The sequence below is a fragment of the Moschus berezovskii genome, chromosome 22, assembly GCF_049115385.1.
Source record: "Moschus berezovskii isolate FMDL1 chromosome 22, NW_MosBer_1.0, whole genome shotgun sequence".
Classification (NCBI taxonomy): domain Eukaryota; kingdom Metazoa; phylum Chordata; class Mammalia; order Artiodactyla; family Moschidae; genus Moschus; species Moschus berezovskii.
This window is the reverse complement of record NC_142481.1, coordinates 38,189,577-38,209,989: the sequence shown is the minus strand read 5'-3', so window position 1 is coordinate 38,209,989 and position 20,413 is coordinate 38,189,577. Positions and strand designations below refer to the sequence as shown.

Here is a 20,413-nt window from a genome sequence, read left to right as displayed (position 1 = left end):
TTCCTCTCCCTATCTTTGTCCCGCCCCTGGTTTTGGGTAACGCAGACCTGTGATTGGTTGCTAGGAGCCCGGAGACGGCGGAAGGGTCGCGGTGGCCATGGTGACGGGAGGCGGGGCGTGGTAACTGACCCCGGACCCAGCGGCGGTAGCGGCGACTTTAGCGAGGCCTGGCAGGGCTGGGAGGCCCGATCGGCCTGTGGCCGCAGCCGGGGAGCCTGAGGCTGGGCGTCGCGCGTAGGCGCTACCCGGCTGGGCCGTGAGCCGGCCGCGGCCTCGGCGGTGAGGCCTCCCGGATGCCGGTTGGAGCTCTGCGGTGCAGAGCAGAGGCTGCGCCCGGGCCGCAGGCAAGGGTAGAAGGCCAACGGGTCCGCTCCCCGACGCTCTGTGGATGCGGCAGCGGCGATGGACGCCCTAGAGGAAGAGAGCTTCGCGCTGTCCTTGTGAGTCACGCCGCCCGAGCCCGGGAGGCTGAAGGCCGGGGCTGCTGGCACTTGGCCTAGGCCTCCGCCCTGCGAAACCAGTGCCCTCAGTGGGGGTGGGAAACCAACAAGACTCCCCCCCACCCCACCCAAATTCCCGCGGTGGACTCTGCCTCTGCGGCGACCTCGGGGTTTCAGGCGCGGAGGACAGGAGCGCAGCGTGGTGTCGCGCGATGATACACGCCTCAGTCACAACCCCCCGGTCTCCAGTCCTTAGTCGTCAGCAAAACCTGGTGGGCTTGAGCGGCCGAGGCCCGACCACGGGTCAGAAGGCCCTCCACCACCACCACACCACCCCCCACCCCACGGACTCTAATTTGCCCCTCTCCAACCCGGCCCTTGTGTTGACCGCACCAGGTTTACGCCCGCCCACGAGTAGATTGGTGTAGGGTGATAGTGAAGATGCGGTGAGTAGAACGCACAGGAAATAAATGTGAGGAGCCTTAAGATGCCTGATGTGAGCCTTGACTCCTTTTATTTGTCCCTTTGTGACTCCTTGTGTCTCATCAGTTTTCTGAAAGTAGATCCACTACATTAAACTTTCATGCCACAGGTGTGTAAAATGTATTTTCTTCAGTGTGCAACTGCTAGATTAAACAGTAAATCATTCTTAATTATTGAAGCTGGGTGATGGAGAATTCATTTGAAAAGGGCCATAGTACATTTTTTTTGCGGGGGGAAGGATTTAAGCTGAAACAGTACCTAATACAGGTCTATTTTTCAGCTCTTCCGCCTCTGATGCAGAATTTGATGCTGTGGTTGGATATTTAGAGGACATTATCATGGGTAAGCTTCCCTACTCCAGGCTCTTTAGTTTTTAGGCTCTTGCTTTTAACGACATTGAAATCCACTTGGAAAGTTAATTTTTAAAAAGAGAGAAAACATCATGCTGCATATAATGTTTAATGTGGCATACTGAAATACGAAGTAAGCCGTCCTGTGGTTTGCCTTAAAGGCATACAGCCCCTACTCCTGAAAATAACTGATTACCATAAATTCAGTCCCTAGAAGGGACTCATTCAGGTAACAGGGCATCTTGGAGTTATAGGGCTCGTGGCAAAACTTCAGCAAACATTAACTACTTTATTTCAGAGAGTAAGAGTGGCTTTTAGTCTTGAGTCTTAATATTTTTGTGACATAGAGCAGTGTAACAGTGTGACCGTAGCACACGTGTCCATGAGAAACAAGGTGTCATGCTTCAGCTGGTTCCATATCTTCCTAGGTCCTGAGTTCCTATTTGTGGATTTATTTGGGCTTCTCTGGTGGCTCAGCTGGTAATGAATCCACCTGCAATGCGGGAGACCTGGGTTCGATCCCTGGATTGGGAAGATCCCCTGGAGAAGGGAAAGGCTCCCCACTCCAGTATTCTGCCTTGGAGAATTCCATGGACTGTATAGTCCTTGAGCTCGCAAAGAGTTGGACACGACTGAGCCACTTTCACTTTGGCTTCCATAGGTCCTGCTAAGTAAAAAGCAGTAACAGGCATCTGTCATTTAAGACAAACATGTAGGAGAGAAAAACTTGAAAAAAATCTCTCGTATGGGTGACTTTAAGTTTGCTGAGAATAAGGAAAAGAACACTGTTGTTGAGTGTTGTTAACTGTATTTCTTAGTCTTGTTTAGTGAAAATCACTTGACCCAGTTTTGTACCTTCGGGTCCTATAAAGGTTCATGACCTTAACTCCTAAATACAGATGAAGACACACCATTAAGGTCCCATGTCGATCAGAGGATTCCTGGGGAATGCTGAGGAATACCTGGAGTTCTTTTGGCCTCTACAAGAACCCTGAATGCAGTGAGGGAAATGAGCTTTCTGTAACCCCAGCGCATTTATTCCTAAGTCTAGGCCATTTGTGAAGCATTCCTTTTGTTTTGGGAAATGATATTCTATTTGGTTGTTGAAATTCCCTAAACCCTAATAAGTGTTTGCTGTGAATCAGTCACTCACTATATGTGAATCCTCATCTAAATGCCACCTAGCAATCTTTTATGATAGTTACTTTGAAGTTGAAGAAACTGGGACTCAGAGAAATTAACCTGTCCAAGGTTACCCAGTGTTAGTGGCTGAGGTGGGATTTAAACTCCGGTAGGCTAGCTTCCCTGGTGGCTCAGAGGTTAACGCATCTGCTTCCAATGTGGGAGACCCGGGTTCGATCCCTGGGTCGGGAAGATCCCCTGGAGAAGGAAATGGTAACCCACTCCAGTATTCTTGCCTGGAGAATCCCATGGATGGAGAAGCCTGGTAGGCTACAGTCCACAGGGTCACAAAGAGTCGGACACGACTGAGCGACTGAACAGAACAGAACAGGCTAGCCTCTGTCTGAGCCCATCCATTTAATCACTACACTGTTTCTACCACTGCAGCTGAGTTTAAGAGAACCGTTTGTGGAGTTCCCAAGCCACCCTGCCCTGTATGGCTGTGTTTAAAATGGACTAGAGGGTGGTGGCGGTGGTTGCACACAGTGTGAAGGCTCTTAATGCCACCGAACTTTACACTTAACACCTTTAGCTGTCCCTCTCCTAAAGGTTGGCCATTTAGAAAGCAGTTCTGCTGCCATTTAATTCCTACGTGTTAAAAAGAATATATGTATCCTATTGCAATTCAGATGATGAGTTCCAGTTATTACAGAGGAATTTCATGGACAAGTACTACCAGGAGTTTGAAGACACGGAAGAGAATAAGCTCACCTACACACCTATTTTTAATGAATATGTAAGTGGGTTCCTATTTCTCTTACTGGAGCTTCGAATTTCTTTGAAATATGAATTTAGGATTTCTTTAAAATATGAATTTAGGATCAAATAATGTTGAAATCTGCTCATCTTTTAGAATCTGCCACCAGCACCCTGCTAGGAAGTCTAATTAGAATTGGGTCTAGTCTTCATCACCTATTGTTTTCCTCTGCATAGTTCTTGGGGCTGTTTTCCAAATAGTCTATTTTACAAACATGGTTGCCTTTATCATAATCCTGCTTTCAGTTACAGTATATGGGTTCACCATACCTTGCACTTACATACTTTTGACCTTTCAGCTTTCACACACTATTTTTTCTTACTACGTAATTCAATTAAGTATGCATGACTGTTAGATAAAACCAAGACCCAGATCACTCACTTGTTGGTGGCAAAACCAAACTAGAACCCAAGAACCTTGGCTCTGCACCCTTGGGTCTCTGCATATGCCAAGGCCCTGTGCAGCCTCCTGTTAGGATCTCACCTATCTGAGAAGTTTGAGCCTCCAGGACTTAATTCCTTGAATGCAAAAGTGGCAGAGCTGGTGAAAGTTTCTTAAGCCAAGCCTCTGCTTTTAACAGATCTGTGATTGCCTTTCATTATATGCTTTTTCATCTATTTCTTTCCACAGATTCTATCTACCCAGGCAGAAAAGTCCCCACTTACTCTTCATTTCATGCCATGGCGGGTGGGAGCCCTTCTGCTCTCTAACCCTACCCACCTGGGAGCATTTCTCTTGTTGCAGTGTAATTACCCCTGGAGGGTGGAGGGCAGGGGTGGTATGAGCTCATTGAAGAGAGGATCTGGGTTTGGGTTCTCTCTGGTGCGCTCAGCGGGGAGCTAGGCACACAGAAATGTTTGCAAACGGCTGGAGAACAGGCTTTCTGAAAAGAAGTTTTACTGTTACAGATTTCTTTGGTAGAAAAGTATATAGAAGAACAGCTGTTGGAGCGGATTCCTGGGTTTAACATGGCAGCTTTCACTACAACTTTACAGTAAGTTGAACTTGACTTTACCTCTTGGTACCCTGCTCCCCCTCAACTCTGAAAATTCATAGACCCGCCTCCTATTTTTCCCCCTAGTGCTTGAACATCAGGCCTCAGAACACGTGGTGGTTAGGTCCTGGGTGGGAGGCCCTCCATACCTTTGAAGGAGATCTCAGGGAGATGGTCTGTGTCATCAGTTGTTCGTGAAGCAACTACCCTTTTCCTTCGCAGGCACCATAAAGACGAAGTGGCCGGTGACATTTTTGACATGCTGCTCACATTTACGGATTTTCTGGCTTTTAAAGAAATGTTTCTGGACTACCGAGCAGTAAGTCCTTCTTGTCTGTTACGCCACAGTGAACCGCTTAGAAAATTACAAGTGGACATGTCAGGCACAAACCACCCTCTGTGCTCCCCGCTGTAAGACTGGCCAGTGTCAGCTAGACAGCGAGCAACATGCCAGCGGAGCAGCTGCTGTCGCCCACTGACCAGGGCCCGGGGTGCTTATGAAGAATTACACTGTCATAGTTTTGGTGAAACCAAAGGTCCCAGGCACCTTATAGCGTCCCTGTATAATCAAAAGGACAAAGCCAAAAAACAAGTCTTAATTGCCTTGCCTTTCTTGTAACACAGGATCTTAATAGAAGAAAATATTTTTCATTGAAGAGAGGTGTTTTTTGTTTTGTTTGTTTTGGCCTTCCTGCTTGGCACACGGGATCTTGGTTCTCCCAACCAGGGATCAAACCCATGCTACCTGCAGTGAGGTCTTAACCACTGGACCTCCAGGGTCCAGTGTACCCTGAGAGGTACATTTTTTGAGTGACCAGTGCTGAACAAAAATGCAAAACCACATCCTCCCTCTTCCTGTGTGTCCCTGGTGGCCCACCCTCCCACCCTAAACATCTCCCCCCCGAATCAGAGCTAGAAAGGACTTTCTTCTCTCCCTTGCCTCTTAAAGTTGTGGTGTTCTCTTGTAGGAAAAAGAAGGCCGGGGACTGGACTTGAGCAGTGGTTTAGTGGTGACTTCACTGTGCAAATCATCTTCTGTGCCAGCCTCCCAGAACAATCTGCGGCCCTAGGCTCTGGGCTCTTCCTGGACGTCACCAGCTCAACAGACTGGGAGAGGCTTTGGCTAATGATGTCAGAAGAATACATCTTGGAAAGACTGACTCTTCTGCAACTCTTCATTGTTAAGTATTGATGGGTCAGAAGATAATCACCTGACCTTCCTGGGACAAGACATTCTTGGTTTTGGTAACCCTAGTACTCCTCCCCGAGTAGACCCGTCTCTCAGGCTTCGGAGTCTGGCTCCTGCAGCAAACCCAAGTCCAGCATTCTACCTGGGATGCCCGTCCCCAGCATTCATGTCGGGGTGCCTGTGTTGGGAAAATTCACCATCATCAACTCTCTTGGCCCAGCAGGCCTTACATGTCCTAGGAGGCTTTTCGTGCACTCACAGCTCTTTGTATGGATCACAGTTTGAGTCCTACATCCTCAGCGGGGGTTTTGACGGGGAGTATTTATCTAGGGGTTAACTGCAGCTAGCTGCCCATCTCAAGATTTCTGAAAAGCCTACCATCACAGCTAGTAGGAATCAACTTACAGAGATTTCCTTTACCTAAAAGCTACTTGTGAAAATCAGTTCCTAGTCATCCATGTGCAGTCTTTGTATCACTGTCTTCTACAAGTCCAGATGTAGTCCCATTGTTTCCATAACCCTCGTTTATGTGTTTCTGAAAAAATATTTTTCTAGATGAATACTCAGGCTAACCTAGTGGATACAATCTTGGAACTTCCATGATTACCCACTTCAAGATCAAAGTATTATATGCTGTGTGCTTTTTAGCTGTTAGTGCTATGAAAGCTAAAATGCTTTCTGCCTTGGTGTAGTCCATTTTACTGGGTGCCAGTGAATGTATGCTGGAAGTAGTCTAAAATACATCCTTTTCTTAGAGCATGTTCATGTTTGTGCAGGTTTGCTTAAAACCCTTTCTGTGTAAATCAGCTCCTTAGGTTTGGGGTAGGGGCTCTGCACTTCCTTCTTGGCTGTCAAAATAATCCTACCAAGATAGCGCTCCATGGTCTAGCTTAGCATGAGTAGGAAATGGCAAACAGCTTTCCTGGTCATCTGCTTAGGTTCAGTGCATTGTCTTATTACAGTGCTGGATAGAACATTACTGGCTGGAAAACATGGTTGAAGGAAAAACTGTAGTAGTTCCATTCCCACTGTGTACTTAGTTTTTTGTTTTTATTTTTAAAGTAAAAATAGGAATCTACTAACTTTTCAGTTGACTCTTTTGGTTTTAAAGGATGAGCTACAGCCTGTGTGTTTTTCTGTACCGACATGGCGCTTATTAAATACTTTTGTACCATGAGTAGAATTTGAGGTGTTTTGTATAAACCATCTTTCTAAATGAGCCAACCCCTGTGTACTGTTGCTGCTGCCATCAAGTTATCAGAGCTTTGGTCTTCGAAGCCAAAGGCTACCTTAAACACTGACTCTCCTGGCCTTGCTTACCTTTCTTGCTCTTTTTATAAATGGGACTGGCCAGGCATGTTGGGAGCACTTGATGAAGACCCCGCTGATCAGTCTGGGTGAGAAAAAGCAAGTGGACAAATCCAAAGATGAAATTATGAAAAGTGAATAAGAAAGGTAGATGGGTTTTTTTCATCCTTTTCCACTCAGAAAAAAGCAGATAAGCCTTCTGTAGCTTCCTATTAGGAAACAGGCTTTCTGATTTAAAAAAAAAAAAAACAACTTACTAGAACTCTCTCTGTGTCCACTCAGGAACTTATATCATTATGTGCCACCTTTAGAGGGACTCAGGTGTCTCTTCTTTTCCAAGGAGACGGTTGTTCTGTGGAAGAAAAGCTATGACTAACCTAGACAGCATTATTAAAAAGCTAGAGACATTACTTTGCTGACAGAGGTCCATATAGTCAAAGGTACGGTTTTTCTAGTAGTCATGTATGGATATGAGAGCTGTACCATAAAGAAGACTGAGCACCAAAGAATCAATGCTTTTGATCTATGGTGTTAGAGGAGACTCTTGAGAGTCCCTTGGACAGCAAGGAGATCAAACCAGTCAATCCTGAAGGAAATCAACCCTGAATATTCATTGAAAAGACTAATGCTGAAGCGTCAATACTTTGGCCACCTGATGCGAAGAGATTCATTGGAAAAGACCCTGGGGCTGGGAAAGATTGAGGGCAGGAGGAGAAGGGGACAACAAAGGATGAGATGGTTGGATGGCATCACCGACTCAGTGGACATGAGTTTGAGCAAACTCTGGGAGATGGTGAAGGACAGGGAAGCCTGGCGTGCTGCAGTCTGTGGGATCACAGAGTTGGATACACCTGAGCAACTGCAACAGGTATGGCCGGCATGAGAAAGCCCAGTGTTTGGCCCCAGCTTCGGGGGACACTTGCCTCTTCCTATAGCTTAGGCCTCAGCCCTGGGCAGCATTGTTCACCCATGCAGCAGGGGCTAAGGACTTGGGGGGTTGAGGGGGGCATCGGCCTGAACCACAAGGTAGTTGTTTGACGAAGCATGTTAACATCTCAACCCAAAGAAGCTGTTAAATTTTGTTTTCTCTTAAGCCTCAAAATGCTCTTCTTATGGCTTGATCCTCCAATGACTATAATTTTATTATTCAAACTCTGAGACACTGGAGAGTAAAAAGGGATGCAGTTAATTGTCATCCCAGGACAACAGGCCCAAACTAGGCCTATACCGGGCCAGCTGGGACATGGGTATCTGACAACCTGCCTCCTCCCCTGCCCCTCTCCCCAAGAGAGTAGCTCATCCACAACTTTTTGAATCTAGTTACACTTTCATTCTTCCCAGTTTTTTAAGGTGGGACCAAGAGCTGCCCAGAAATGCCTGTGGCTTGTTATTCAGAGCATGCTGTGCTGTGGTAGGAAAATAAACTCAGGGGGACCCCCCTCTCTCTGCTGCTCCCCCTTCTATCTACTGTCAGCTCCACACACTGAGCCACCTGGATTATCTGATCTCTGAACTTCACAAGCTACCAAGGTAGGCATATCAACCGAATGTTTGAATCCTCGGATGTGAAACCCACAAATACAGAGGGCCAACTGTACTGACTGATGTTGCGGCTTCCTGGTGTTTATAAGCATCTCTAACTATGATTCCCCAACATCTTTTCCAAATAAGTTCTTCGGTCTTTATTTTTGTAAAAAAAAAATTTACCACCAAGCACAGGGCAACTCACCAGCAAGGCCTTATGTTCCCTCCCGTCCCAAGTGCCTAATTAACAGCGTCAGGGAGGCAGTGAGCACTGATGTTAGTTTCCCCAAAGGGAAAATGACACGGGCTTGGGAAAGGGAGGGAAACCTGGATCAGGTTTCCCTGATTGAGAGTCTCTTAAAACTGATTTGTTTTAAATAACTGGTACGTTCGAAAGGCAGGAAAGGAAAATCATGCTGTCAGAATCATAACCCTTTCTACATGTTTCCCTACAAGTGACATGTTGGCTTGGGGGTGGGTCAGACCAGAATTAATGTTTTCAGGAATCAGAATGGTTTCATGAGTTTGCTCAGCTTTCCCAGAACAAAAACTAGGATAAATACTTGCTGCTTGTTAGGCTTATTCTATGGTGGGTCAGGGGCTGCGGGTGTGGAGTTCACTGTTAGTGTATTTAGTGCTGGCGAGAATGCTAGGTCTCAGCCTTGGACACAGAGTCCTAAGGATAAATCAAGAGAGTCCCTTATCCCCCATCACCTTCTGAATATGGAGGGCGGAGAGGACTGTCTTGGCTGTTGGCCTCTCTCCAGGCCACATGCCTGCCAGAGGAAGGCTCCTGATTCCTTGGGCGTGTCGGGTGAGCCTGATGAGCAGAGATGAGCATGCGTAGTCCCTTCCAGGCTGACTGTACAGGGCGCAGACTTCAGGCTTCCGGAGCCACCTGCACTGGGAGCAGGCTGCAGCCTTCAGCCGCACAGTGGCCCATGGCACAGGTGGTTTAGGCATAGCCACCAGCCATCTGACTGGTGGCTGCATTGCTGCCTACTCCTCGCCAGGCCTGGAAGCTGAGGAAAGCGCTCACTCCATAGGCAATCATCACTAAACACGAAAAGAACTGAAAGAGAAGACATAGGTGAGTCTGTCTGAACCACGGCACGTGGGGCTGGGGGCCACAACAGTGAGACACAGGGTCGGCACAGACAGGGAGACCAGAGCCCCTCAACTAACCGAATGAGCCACACCAACTCCTGCTTACCCGTACGGCCATTTAATGACTATGGGGCTGATGGGTTCCAGGCTCTGGGTGCTAACTTTGCCTCAACCATACAGGCAAGGTGTGTCAGACTGAGAGGGAAAACTGGACAATATGCCAAGAGTGACAAAGGGGTAGGAGCTGCTTTAGACCCAGCTCCGGGATTTAGTTTTTTAAAAGGTAACATTCAAAAGCTGCCCTAGGAATATGGAATTCACATTCCGGAAATCTCCATGTCTCCTTTCTGATGACTGAGTTCACAGGTTTCAAAACCATCCACACCAGAGAGAATGAGGGAGCCCAAGTCCTGATCTAGCCCTACCCGGGGCTCAGTCTAGGCGTGTCCCTTCTCCGCTCTGAGCCTCAGTTTCCCGGTCTGTCAAAAGGGTTGGCAGCCCCTCTCCCCCCGACCCTCCTGTCCTCACACACACACAGGGAATGGAAGAACACTCATGGGTGAGGCATGCCAGGTGTGTGGGGTTCTGACACTTTATCCGACATGGATCCCAAGTTTGGGTTGCCTAGGAGAACCTGAGAATCTCCCAGATAGTTTAAACCAACAGGTTTTTGCCCGTGCCTTTCTCAAAGGTGGATGATAGAGAGCTTCTAACAGACTCTCCAAGGAGACATACAACCCTAGAACAGTGTGGCACAGCAAAGTTCAACAGGTAGCCCAAGCTTCATTTGCCAGCCTGAAGCATTTCCCAAGCATTCTGGTTTCCTTGTGGGTTTGCTGTTAATTATGGACACCTGGTGGCTCAGTGGTAAAGAATCTACCTGCCAGTGCAAGAGACACAGGCTCAATCCCTGGATAGGGAAAATCCCCTGGAGAAGGAAATGACAACCCACTCCAGTATTATTGCCTGGGAAATCCCATGGACAGAGAAACCTGGCGGACTGTGGTCCATGGGGTCGCAAAGAATTGGACTCGACTTAATGACTCAACAACAACAGGGACACCTGTGAGTCTACTGGGAGCTGGAGGGTGACTGAGCATGTGGCAGGTGCCTGGCCTGGGATCAGGGAGCAGTGGGAGTCCAGGGGCATAGACCTCGCTTTGACCTGTCTCCCCTGTAACTGCTGAGGGTGCCCCAGGGAACCATACTCACGGAGGCTGCTGCACGCTGGTTATATGGCCGGGTGCCCTTCAGGGATGTCAACTCAACCGAAGCAGAGCAGGTGATGAAGGCCGTGATGTAGAGAACAGTGGCACCCACGTTAAATACCATTAACTGGGGGTTGGGGGAGTGGAAAGAACAGGCTTAAAACATGAGACTCTTACAGTAACTATGGAACTTCCTGTTCCCACTGACACATCCCTTCAGTAGCCAGAACAGGCACTTGGGCTTGAGGAGGAGGATGGAGACCGTGTGGATTTTTCCCACTAAAAGGGCCTCCAGAGACAGAGGTCTACACAGGGCCAGCCCGGAGGCCCTGTGAGCAGAGAACATAAGCATATCGAAGGCTGAGAGATGGTGGGGGCCTAAAGTGATCTGGCCGGAACATCAACAGTTCCACGTGGCAAAACTCACTCCTGATGGCAAGAGACCAAACCGAGCCTGTCTCTGAGTGCTCCAGCTGAAGGGCCTGCTCCTCCACGGTGGCTCCCTGCCAAGCCTGCGCTTCCCGGGGCCCCTGAGGGCTTGGCTCTGAGGCTGACCCCGGGTTGAGGGTTGGGGGTGGGGCACTGGGGGGCCCTCACATCCCTACCTCTGCCCCCAGTGGGAGGAACCTATGTCTGCCTTCTGGCCACATCCTAGGCTCTAGGCCCCACGTCAAATGCCATGGTAAAGACCCTCAGCCGGCTGGCAAGGAAGGTCCCTGGGCTAACAACCAGTCCCAGGTCCCATTTCCCCAGTGCCTGGTCCCTGGAGTCAGCTCTTAGCAGCTCTTTTAGCCCAGTCAAGGCAGCAAACCGATGGCCCTCAGGCACATTTGGTTCATCTCATATTTTTAAAAAACAATTACCAACATTCTAAAATTAGATTTCATATAAAAACTAAAGATTTCATGTAAAACTTTCAATCTTAAAATATCAAGATTTGGCACCTGCACTCCCACTAACAACAGAGCTGAGTAGAGGCGGCTTCCTGTGGACAGACAGGTTCTCCAGAGCCCCTCCTGACCTGCTTCACTCGTTTGTCTCTACTTCAGGGCCCCTTGCCTGGGCCCTAAAGGGGGCTTTGTAGTCCCCATCCGAGAAAAGCCCGATTTGACAATCCCAATTCCACCTTATCTAGGAATGTGAGGCACTGCCCTGCCGTCATGGCCTGGGAAAGGAGCCTGTCCCATCAGCAGCTGTGACTGGAGCCCCACAGCAGTGACACCAAGGCCCCTCCATCTCTGGAGATGTCTTTCTTCAAGGCTCCTAGGACACAGGGCAGGGGCTGGACCCTATCCAGAAAGTCAGGCTGCCCCTTCGTTACCCCAGGATCTTCCCTCCAAGCCCAGTGCCCACTGCAAACACCACCTGGCTCCTACCAGTGATGTCAAGATCTAACAAACCGGGTCTGTCTTGAGGATGACTCACGTTTCCTCAGCTTCAAAAGTCATTGAATTGCAAACAATGCTGCCTAGTCCCAGCCTTGCTTGTCTGACAATCATGTGCCTCTCTCGCCTCTCTGCTTGCTGAAAGCCTCAGACCCCAGCTGCAGGGGTTTTCCGGGCTGGAGAAAAAAAAATAAGCCCCAGCAGCTTTCTCTGTGTCTGGCCAGGGTACTTCCTATGGACACTCTCAGCTCTGTGTTCTAAGGAGACTGACCTGGGCAAACCGAGGACACCACCCTCTGCCAGGCTGTGGGGGCCTCACCCTGCGCCCAGCCCCATCCTGCACACACTCAGTGACTCCTGCCAACTCACCCCAGCCTGCAGGCCCAGGGCTGCCAGTCTGGGCCCAGCCAGAGCCACAGCACCCACAGAATCAAACCCTGACTGCCCACCCCCCAAAAAGGAAAAATATTTTCAGTATCCCAAACAGCACCTCACTTGTACTCCCTCCGTGGGAGAAAGTCAACCCTGAGTTGTCCTGGATTCAAAGCTCTCAGCGCTCAGAGAAACTGGACACCCGAACAATTCATCCTCCTTCCCCCGCCCCCACTCAGTTCTACAGGCCAGCGAGGACTTCAGTCAACCCCCAGCCACCACTTCTCACTTAGGGAAGGTCACATTGTCACAGCCGGCCCAGAGGCAGAGGGGTCAGCCCGGAGCCACCCCCAGGGCTCCTATCCAGACTCACCACCAGCGGCCAGGGCACCATGTACAGCTTCATATGCAGCTGAAACAGGTAGAGGACGAAGAAGACGATTGTCACCAGCCAGAGGAAGACAGCGACGAACATCACCCAGCCGTAAGACGGATACAGGTGGTACGGAGTGTCAGCAATCAGGGCCCACACCAGCAGCCCCAGCACCTGGAGGGGATGAGACGGAGCCAGAGTCTCCCAGAGCCCCTCACGCTCAGGCGGGAAGCCACAGAGCAGAGGCTTCCGGGCCTTCGCCATGGGGCGCCCCCTGCAGGACACATTTCTCATTGGCCCGAGAAATAGTTACTTGGGTTCTACCACATGGTGGCTTAGATGGTAAAGTGTCTTGTCTACAATGTAGGAGACCTGGGTTCGATCCCTGGGTCAGGAAAATTCCCTGGAGAAGGAAATGGCAACCCATTCCAGTACCTTTGCCTAGAAAATCCCATGGACGGAGGAGCCTGATGTCCATGGGGTTGCAAAGAGTCAGACACAACTGAGCCACTTCACTTCACTTCACTCACATGTACACAAAGCCCTTGCCTGGTAAGGTACTCCTCCTTCAGACCCCAGCTGAAATGGTGCATGCTCCAGGGAACCTTCCCTACTCTTGCAGTCTGGGTTCCAGAGCCCTCTTCTGGGCTCACATGGCCCCTCAGGCACCACCCACCCAAGACGAATTCTGTTTCCTTCCCCAGACCAGAAGCCACAGCAGCACTGCCATCCACTCTGCTGCCTCCAGAGTGAGACCCCTTCAGCCCTGGAGAGGGTGGTCTCCCGGGCTTGCCCAGTTCCCCAAGACAATGACTGTCTCACTGATAAGTGCATGCTGGCACCCAGGACAAGACCCGAGCTCAGCCAGGGGCTTAGGAAAAGCTACTGAAAGAAAGATGAAGTCGCCAGCACATCCCTGAGGCAGGGACACAGTCACAGAGGCCCAGAGGTGCAGTGACATCAGCCTGGCGCCCTGCCAAGCCCCCTCCACCCAACCTTCTCCGACTCTCCTAACTGCCCCATACAGGTGCTACCATCCCTGCCTTCCAGGTGAAACTGGGCCTCATAGACTCGAAGGGACTAGCACGCCATTTGCATGTGGCAAGGTGGGCCCCAACATCCCGTAGTGTGCAGAGTAGCTAACACCATGGCCTCCAGAGCCGACTGCCTGACTTAAAACCCACTCCCCTTGCCAGCTGTGTGCCACTGGGGCAACTCACAACCACTCTGTGCTGTGCTCACATCACCCGTCATGTGAGTATGAAGAGCATACTGACTCTACAAGGTCAGCACCCACGGGGGTTCATGTATAAAAAGGAACTATTCCCAGCTGAGGACGCAGTGCCGCAGGGAATTCTACATGGGTAGGTTGGCTGACTCGCCTCAAGGGCATCCTGGGGAACTTGGCAGGGTGGTACCTTACTTGCTCAGGAGCAAAACCCAACCCTGCCTGCTAGTTTGGAAGACAAAAATTTCCCCAGCTTCCCAGACAAGGGAGAGCTGTCACTCACCCCAGAGCAGCCAGAGAGGGTCCCCTAAAGTGAAAATCTTTCAGTCATATCTGACTCCCTGAGACCCCATGGACTGTAGCCCACCAGACTCCTCTGTCCATGGGATTCTCCAGGCCAGAATACTGATGTGGGCCGCCATTTCCTTCTCCAGGGGATTTTCCCAACCCAGGGATTGAACCCAGGTCTCCCACATTGCAGGTGGATTCTGTACCATCTGAGCCACCAGGAAAGCCCCCAGAGAGGGTCCCCTGACAAGGACCTAAAGGGAAGTTTCTGTATCAGTCCCCCTCCCATGTGGGGCAGGGCACGGGTGACCCTAGCTGAGGCCCAGAGTCCAGGAGCCCCTTTGACAGCTTTCCTTCCCCTCACCACCGGAAGTGAGAGGTAGAGCCCGGGCTTGGCAGTCAGCTGCTGGGCTTTCATCCTGCCTGTGAGGTGGGACGCCAGGCAAGTGCCCCCGTCTCTGTGCGGCTCCCCAGGACACCTCTAGTCACCCACTAGAACCCAGGGCCCTGGGTTTTGGGCATCGGTGTGTCTCCAGTGCCCTGCAGTGCCAAGCACATAGTAGCTGCTCAGTAAACACATGCTCAGGCGCTAACTGGCCTCAGCTTCCTTATCCAGGAAATAGGGGCCAGACACCCTTCTGGCACAGGTGCTGTGTGTTATAGGAGGACGCAGATCTGAGTCGGTAAATGTGCTCGTAGCCTTGCCTCCCTCCACCCAGGGGTGGGAGTGGGAGACTCAGGAAGGCACCCTCTTCCCCTTCTCTCCAGGTTTTTGCACCTGCCCCTCTTCCCCTCCTGGGGGGAAGGGGTGGGTTCCCAGGGATGCCCACCTGGCACTGCACCCCACCAGCCTTCCTGCCCCACCTCCAACCTCTAGTTCTTTCCTTCAGCCACCACCAATAGACTGGGTGGCCCGTGGGGCCCAGTGTGTGGTGAGGAAGGTGGGACAGGGAGCAGGGCCTTGTGGGCAGTCACACCACTGCCGGGGAGTCCTTATCCATGAGGACCCAGAGTCAGGGTGTCTCAGCCCAGACCCCCAAGCTTTTACCACTCATCCTTTGGACAGACACTCTGCCTGAAACAGACACATCAGTGGGGCCAAGAGACCCCAGATCCGGGGGAGTCACTGCTCAAAAGGAGAACAGACACTCCCAAATCAGCAAGGCGCAGGACCCTTCCAGGGGCAGACAATTACCTCCTTGGCTTTTTTTTTTGGCCATGCTACTGGGCATGTGGGATCAATCCCATGCCCCTTGCAATAGGAGTATGGAACCCTAACCACTGGACTTCCAGGGAAGTCCCTAATTATTTCCTTGCTTTAAAACAGGGTCCTTATGGGCCTCCATGCCATTGTGTTGCCTGGATCCAGCTATCTGAAAGGAAGTTAGAAAATGCAGTGAATTAAAAATCATGAAGGGAATGATTTGGGTTTACGTTAATGTACACTTAGCAATTTGTGGCATTATCACTCATGGGCTTGGTCACAAATAACCATGTAATGCCCTCTGGTTCATAATGTGCCAAGACTCAGGTGAGTACCTTCCCTTTTATTTCACTGATTTTCCCATAACCCTGTCATTAGTCAGGCTTATTTATTAGCCCCATTTTTCAAACAGGAGCTCAGAGGAAAATGTGCCCATGGTCATCTGTGGTCATCCATGAGTCAAGGACAGTGCAGGGCAGGACTTGAACCCAGATCAACCCTTCTCTGAAACCTGGTCTACGAAGAGTTACTTCGGTTCAGTCACTCAGTTGTGTCCAACTCTTTGCGACCCCATGAATCGCAGCACGCCAGGCCTCCCTGTCCATCACCAACTCCAAGTTCACTCAAACTCATGTCCATCGAGTTGGTGATGCCATCCAGCCATCTCATCCTCTGTCGTCCCCTTCTCCTCCTGCCCCCAATCCCTCCCAGCATCAGGGTCTTTTCCAATGACTCAACTCTTCCATCAGGTGGCCAAAGTATTGGAGTTTCAGCTTTAGCATCAGTCCTTCCAATGAACACCCAGGACTGATCTCCTTTAGAATGGACTGGTTGGACCTCCTTGCAGTTCAAGGGACTCTCAAGAGTCTTCTCCAACACCACAGTTCACAAGCATCAATTCTTCTTTGATTAGCTTTCTTCACAGTGCAACTCTCACATCCATACATGACCACTGGAAAAACCATAGCCTTGACTAGACGGACCTTTGTTGGCAAAGTAATGTCTCTGCCTTTTAATATACTATCTAGGTTGGTCATAACTTTCCTTCCAAGGAGTAAGCATCTTTTAATTTCATGGCTACAATCACCATCTACAGTGATTCTGGAGCCCAAAAAAATAAAGTCTGACACTGTTTCCACTGTTTCCCCATCTATTTGCCATGAAGTGATGGGACCGGATGCCATGATCTTAGTTTTCTGAATGTTGAGCTTTAAGCCAACTTTTTCACTCTCCTCTTTCACTTTCATCAAGAGGCTTTTTAGTTCCTCTTCACTTTCTGCCATAGGGGTGGTGTCATCTGCTTCAGTTCAGTTCAGTTCAGTTCAGTCGCTCAGTCGTGTCCGACTCTCCGCGACCCCATGAATCACAGCACGCCAGGCCTCCCTGTCCATCACCAACTCCCGGAGTACACTCAAACTCATGTCCACAGAGTCAGTGATGCCATCCAGCCATCTCATTCTCTGTCGTCCCCTTCTCCTCCCGCCCCCAACCTTTCCCAGCATCAGAGTCTTTTCCAGTGAGTCAACTCGTCGCATGAGGTGGCCAAAGTATTGGAGTTTCAGCTTTAGCATCAGTCCCTCCAATGAACATCCAGCTTAGTGATGTACAAAAAATGAGGACATTTGGGCTGGCTCCGAGGGGCGAGGCCCAGCTGGCATCCCGGCTCCCTGGTCTCTGCCTCTCCCTCCTGCTCAGCCCTGATTTCCAGATCAGCAAGTGCAGCCTCTGGGAGACAAAGCTGCTGGAATAAGCAGTGAGAATTTCTGGCATCCCTCTGGCCTTACCGCCCTGGCCCTGTGCCCAGGGAGCTGCCTTGGTTTCTGCTCTCCAACAAGGAAGGTCCATCTGAACCTGACAGACTGGTTTTTCCTGTCCCCTCACCCCCAGCCCCAAGAATCTGCAGGAGCACCCAGTCCAGGATAGGGCACCCCCGCATGTGCTGACCCTCTGCTGGGCATGGGAAGCTGGGTCCAGGCCTCATCTCTAGAATGTGCAGGAGCCGCTGGATCCTCCCTCTTTCTGTGGACCCACAGTCCAGCTGGAAGAGGCCTGAAGACTTGTCTTACAGTCCAGTCCAGAACGGTAAACCCCACTGTGCAGGTGAAGGAGGGAAGCGGTAGGCAGAGGGCAAGGCAGACAGCCCTGACTCTGCCACCTGCCCGCTGGGCTTCGTCTAGAGCCTCATGCAATTCTAACATCCCCTCTCTGAGCACAGGCCCCACCGTGTGCCTTCTTCCTCTGGGTTCACTCATTCAACAAGTATCTGTTGTGGGACTTCCTGGGTGGTCCAGTGGCTGAGACAGTATGCTGCCAACGCAGGGAGCCCAGGTTCGATCCCAGGTCGGGGAACCAGATCCCACAAGGCACAACCAAGAGGTCCCATGTCACAGCTGAAGCTCCTGCATGCTGCGACTAAGACCTGTGCAGCCAAATAAGTAAACATTGTTTAAAAATTATAAAAGCCAAACATTTGTTGAGCGCTTACCACTGTGTGAGTGGTAAACATGGGAAGCCCTGCTCTCCAGGAGCTCTCACTCTACAGCTGGGTTGAGGGTAGGGGAGTCAGATAAAACCCTAGTACACGAGGGAAGCACAGGAAATGTGTTATGGGAAAATTCAGCTGAGAAGGGATAAGAAGGTCAAGAAAGATCTCACTAGGACATGAGAGCAGGGGGTGGGGGTGGCAGGAGGGGTGTTGGCAAAGGGAAGGAGCCAGGTGAGGAAGAGCAGAACTCTGTGCTTTAACAGACTCTCAAAGTCCCTGTCTCATGCCCCCATGTTCCTCTGTCCCCATTCCTCTCTACACGTACATCTGTGTGTCTTACTCTCCAAAGACTGACACACAGACATATACACACATACAAACATGCACAGAATGAAACCTCACCCCTTGGCCCTTCCAAACTGGGAGGCCCCTGCCATGCCTCCTCAGGCATCCCCTGCAGATGAACCAAGAGAACTGTCTGGAGCTCCTGAAGGAGAAAAAAAAATATGCCCTTTCCTTCTTGAAAACCTCAAGATTTCAGATGAGGGATTTTGTCTTTAAACGGCAACTCCCCTGGTGGCTCAGATGGTAAAGAATCTGCAGGAGATGGAAGTTTAATCCCTGGGTTGGGAAGATCCCCTGGAGAAGGAAATGGCAACCCATTTCAGTATTCTTGCCTGGAGAATTCCATGGACAGAGGAGCCTGGTGGGCTACAGTCCATGGGGTTGCAGAGTCGGACATGACTGAGCGACTAACACTGTCAAAAAGGTCACATTCACACATGCACCAGGACGTTTGCACTTCCAAAAAATTTTTTCTCCACTGGATAACAGAGATTTTTGTTAAAAGCACCTGCTGAGTCAGAGAGGAAAGGGATTAGTCACAAATGCCTGACCATGAGGCATTTGAAGGGGGAAGCAATCAGTTGGGGGTGGGCAATCCAGGGGCTGAGGTTCTTATAAGAGAGAAACTGGACACAGAGACATACACGGAAAGAACACCATGTGAAGACGGAGGCAGAGATCGGAGTGATATGTCTCCAAGCCAAGGAAAACAAAGGATCCCTGGCCAGACGCATGGGATAGACTCTCTTTCAGGGCCTCCCAAAGGAACCAACCTTGCCAGCACCTTGACTTTGAACTTCTAATACTGTGAGACAATAAATTTCTGTTGTTTTTTAAGTGACCTAGTTCGTGGCAATTTGTTATGGCAGCCCTAGGAAAGGAATACATTTTTCTTAGCTACTCTTTGAGGCTGTGAATGGCTGTTTTGATCTGATTTAACTGGGAGATGTTGGCATTAACTGATGAAAAGTTGGTCTATTGACTCCCTGGGTTCAAGCTCTGGCCCTGCCAGCTTACGAGCTGTGTGACCTCCAGCAAGTTGCTGAACCTCTCTGTACCTCTGTGTGCTCATCTTCAAAATGTGCCGACCTTACAAGGGTAGATGTAAATGAAGTAATGGACGAAAGGCACTCAGACCAACACCCAACACAGGCTTGACACTCAGTACATGCCCTAATGTCATTATCACTTGGAGAGGTTGGAATCTGGGTTTTCCAGTCCATTCTCTGTGCCTGGTTTCCTACAGTAGATAGGGTAGGAATAGCATGTGCAGTTCCTAGTGGTGTGAGGCTTGGTGAGATGAACGTATTTAACCTTAAGCACCAAGCAGAGTTCCTGGCAGATAAGGGTCACCTCCCCACCCCAACCCCAACCCCCGCCCATCAGTGTGGCCCCGCCCACCTTTCAGATAAGGCAGCTGGGCTTATCCAAAGGTGGTGGAGGTGTGGAGGTGAAGGGGAGCAGAATGCAACCCAACCCCACCCTAGGACTCCTCTTGCAGCTACACTCCCTCCACTCCTTACAGACTAAGGGTCCCAGGGCAGAACCTTCACCGGTTTAGACCTCAGTCTTCCCGGCTGTACAGTAGAAGCAGGGAGGGCTGCCCAGTGTTCTCCAAGGCTCCTCTCAGTCTGAGGCCTGACACTCCTCAACTCAGGCCTCCTCCAGGGGTACCCACAGCCTCTCCTCCCTCATACCGACTGAAGGGACTCTACCAATCCCAGGAGCACTCGCTAACCCCTCTCCTGCCCCAAGACGGTCACTCAACTCTCCTTTTAATACTCTCCATTCTCTGGGCCGAGTAAAGCCCTTGAGATTTGTTGGGTGGCCTTATTGTTGTTCAGTTGCCAAGTCATGTCTGACTCTTTGTGACCCCATGGACTGCAGCGTGCCAGGCTTCCCTGTCCTTCACTATCTCCCAGAGTTTGCTCAAACTTACGCACACTGAGTCGGTGATAACATCCAACCGTCTCATCCTCTGTCGCCTCCTGCCCTCAATCTTTTCCAGTATCAGGATCTTTTCCAATGAGTTGGCTCTTCGCCTCAGGGGGCCACAGTATTGGAGCTTCCAATGAATATTCAGGGTTAATTTCCTTTAGGATTGATTGGTTTGATCTCCTTGCACTCCAAAGGACTCCCAAGAGTCTTCTCCGATACCCCAGTTTGAAAGTATCAATTCTTTGGCGCTCGG

The 20,413-nt window shown here is 50.4% G+C and overlaps 2 protein-coding genes across 2 annotated transcripts in view; one reads left to right on the top strand and one right to left on the bottom strand.

Annotated features, from left to right (window-relative positions):
• Nucleotides 1-123: 123 nt before the first annotated feature.
• Nucleotides 124-6,572, top strand: ARL2BP (ARF like GTPase 2 binding protein). The gene is made up of 6 exons (XM_055412697.2): nt 124-440; nt 1,204-1,265; nt 3,085-3,191; nt 4,121-4,206; nt 4,429-4,525; nt 5,175-6,572. Exons 1-6 carry the CDS (start codon nt 403-405, stop codon nt 5,274-5,276), a joined length of 492 nt encoding a protein of 163 aa, XP_055268672.1. The 5' UTR covers nt 124-402; the 3' UTR covers nt 5,277-6,572.
• A 1,235-nt stretch (nt 6,573-7,807) lies between these two features.
• Nucleotides 7,808-20,413, bottom strand: part of PLLP (plasmolipin) — a 33,372-nt gene continuing 20,766 nt past the window's right edge. The window contains exons 2-4 of the mRNA XM_055412695.2: nt 12,673-12,846; nt 10,547-10,669; nt 7,808-9,299 (exon numbers count right to left, since the gene is read on the bottom strand). Coding sequence (XP_055268670.2) covers nt 9,183-9,299; nt 10,547-10,669; nt 12,673-12,846 — 414 coding nt within the window. The 3' untranslated portion in view covers nt 7,808-9,182. The remainder of the gene's footprint in view (nt 9,300-10,546; nt 10,670-12,672; nt 12,847-20,413) is intronic.

Bases quoted from the DNA above. Each gene is read 5' to 3' on its own strand.
- ARL2BP (XM_055412697.2), top strand. From the start codon at position 403: ATGGACGCCCTAGAGGAAGAGAGCTTCGCGCTGTCCTT. The intron at 441-1,203 runs GTGAGTCACGCC...TCTATTTTTCAG, and splicing joins GAGAGCTTCGCGCTGTCCTT to CTCTTCCGCCTCTGATGCAG. The intron at 3,192-4,120 runs GTAAGTGGGTTC...TTACTGTTACAG, and splicing joins CACCTATTTTTAATGAATAT to ATTTCTTTGGTAGAAAAGTA.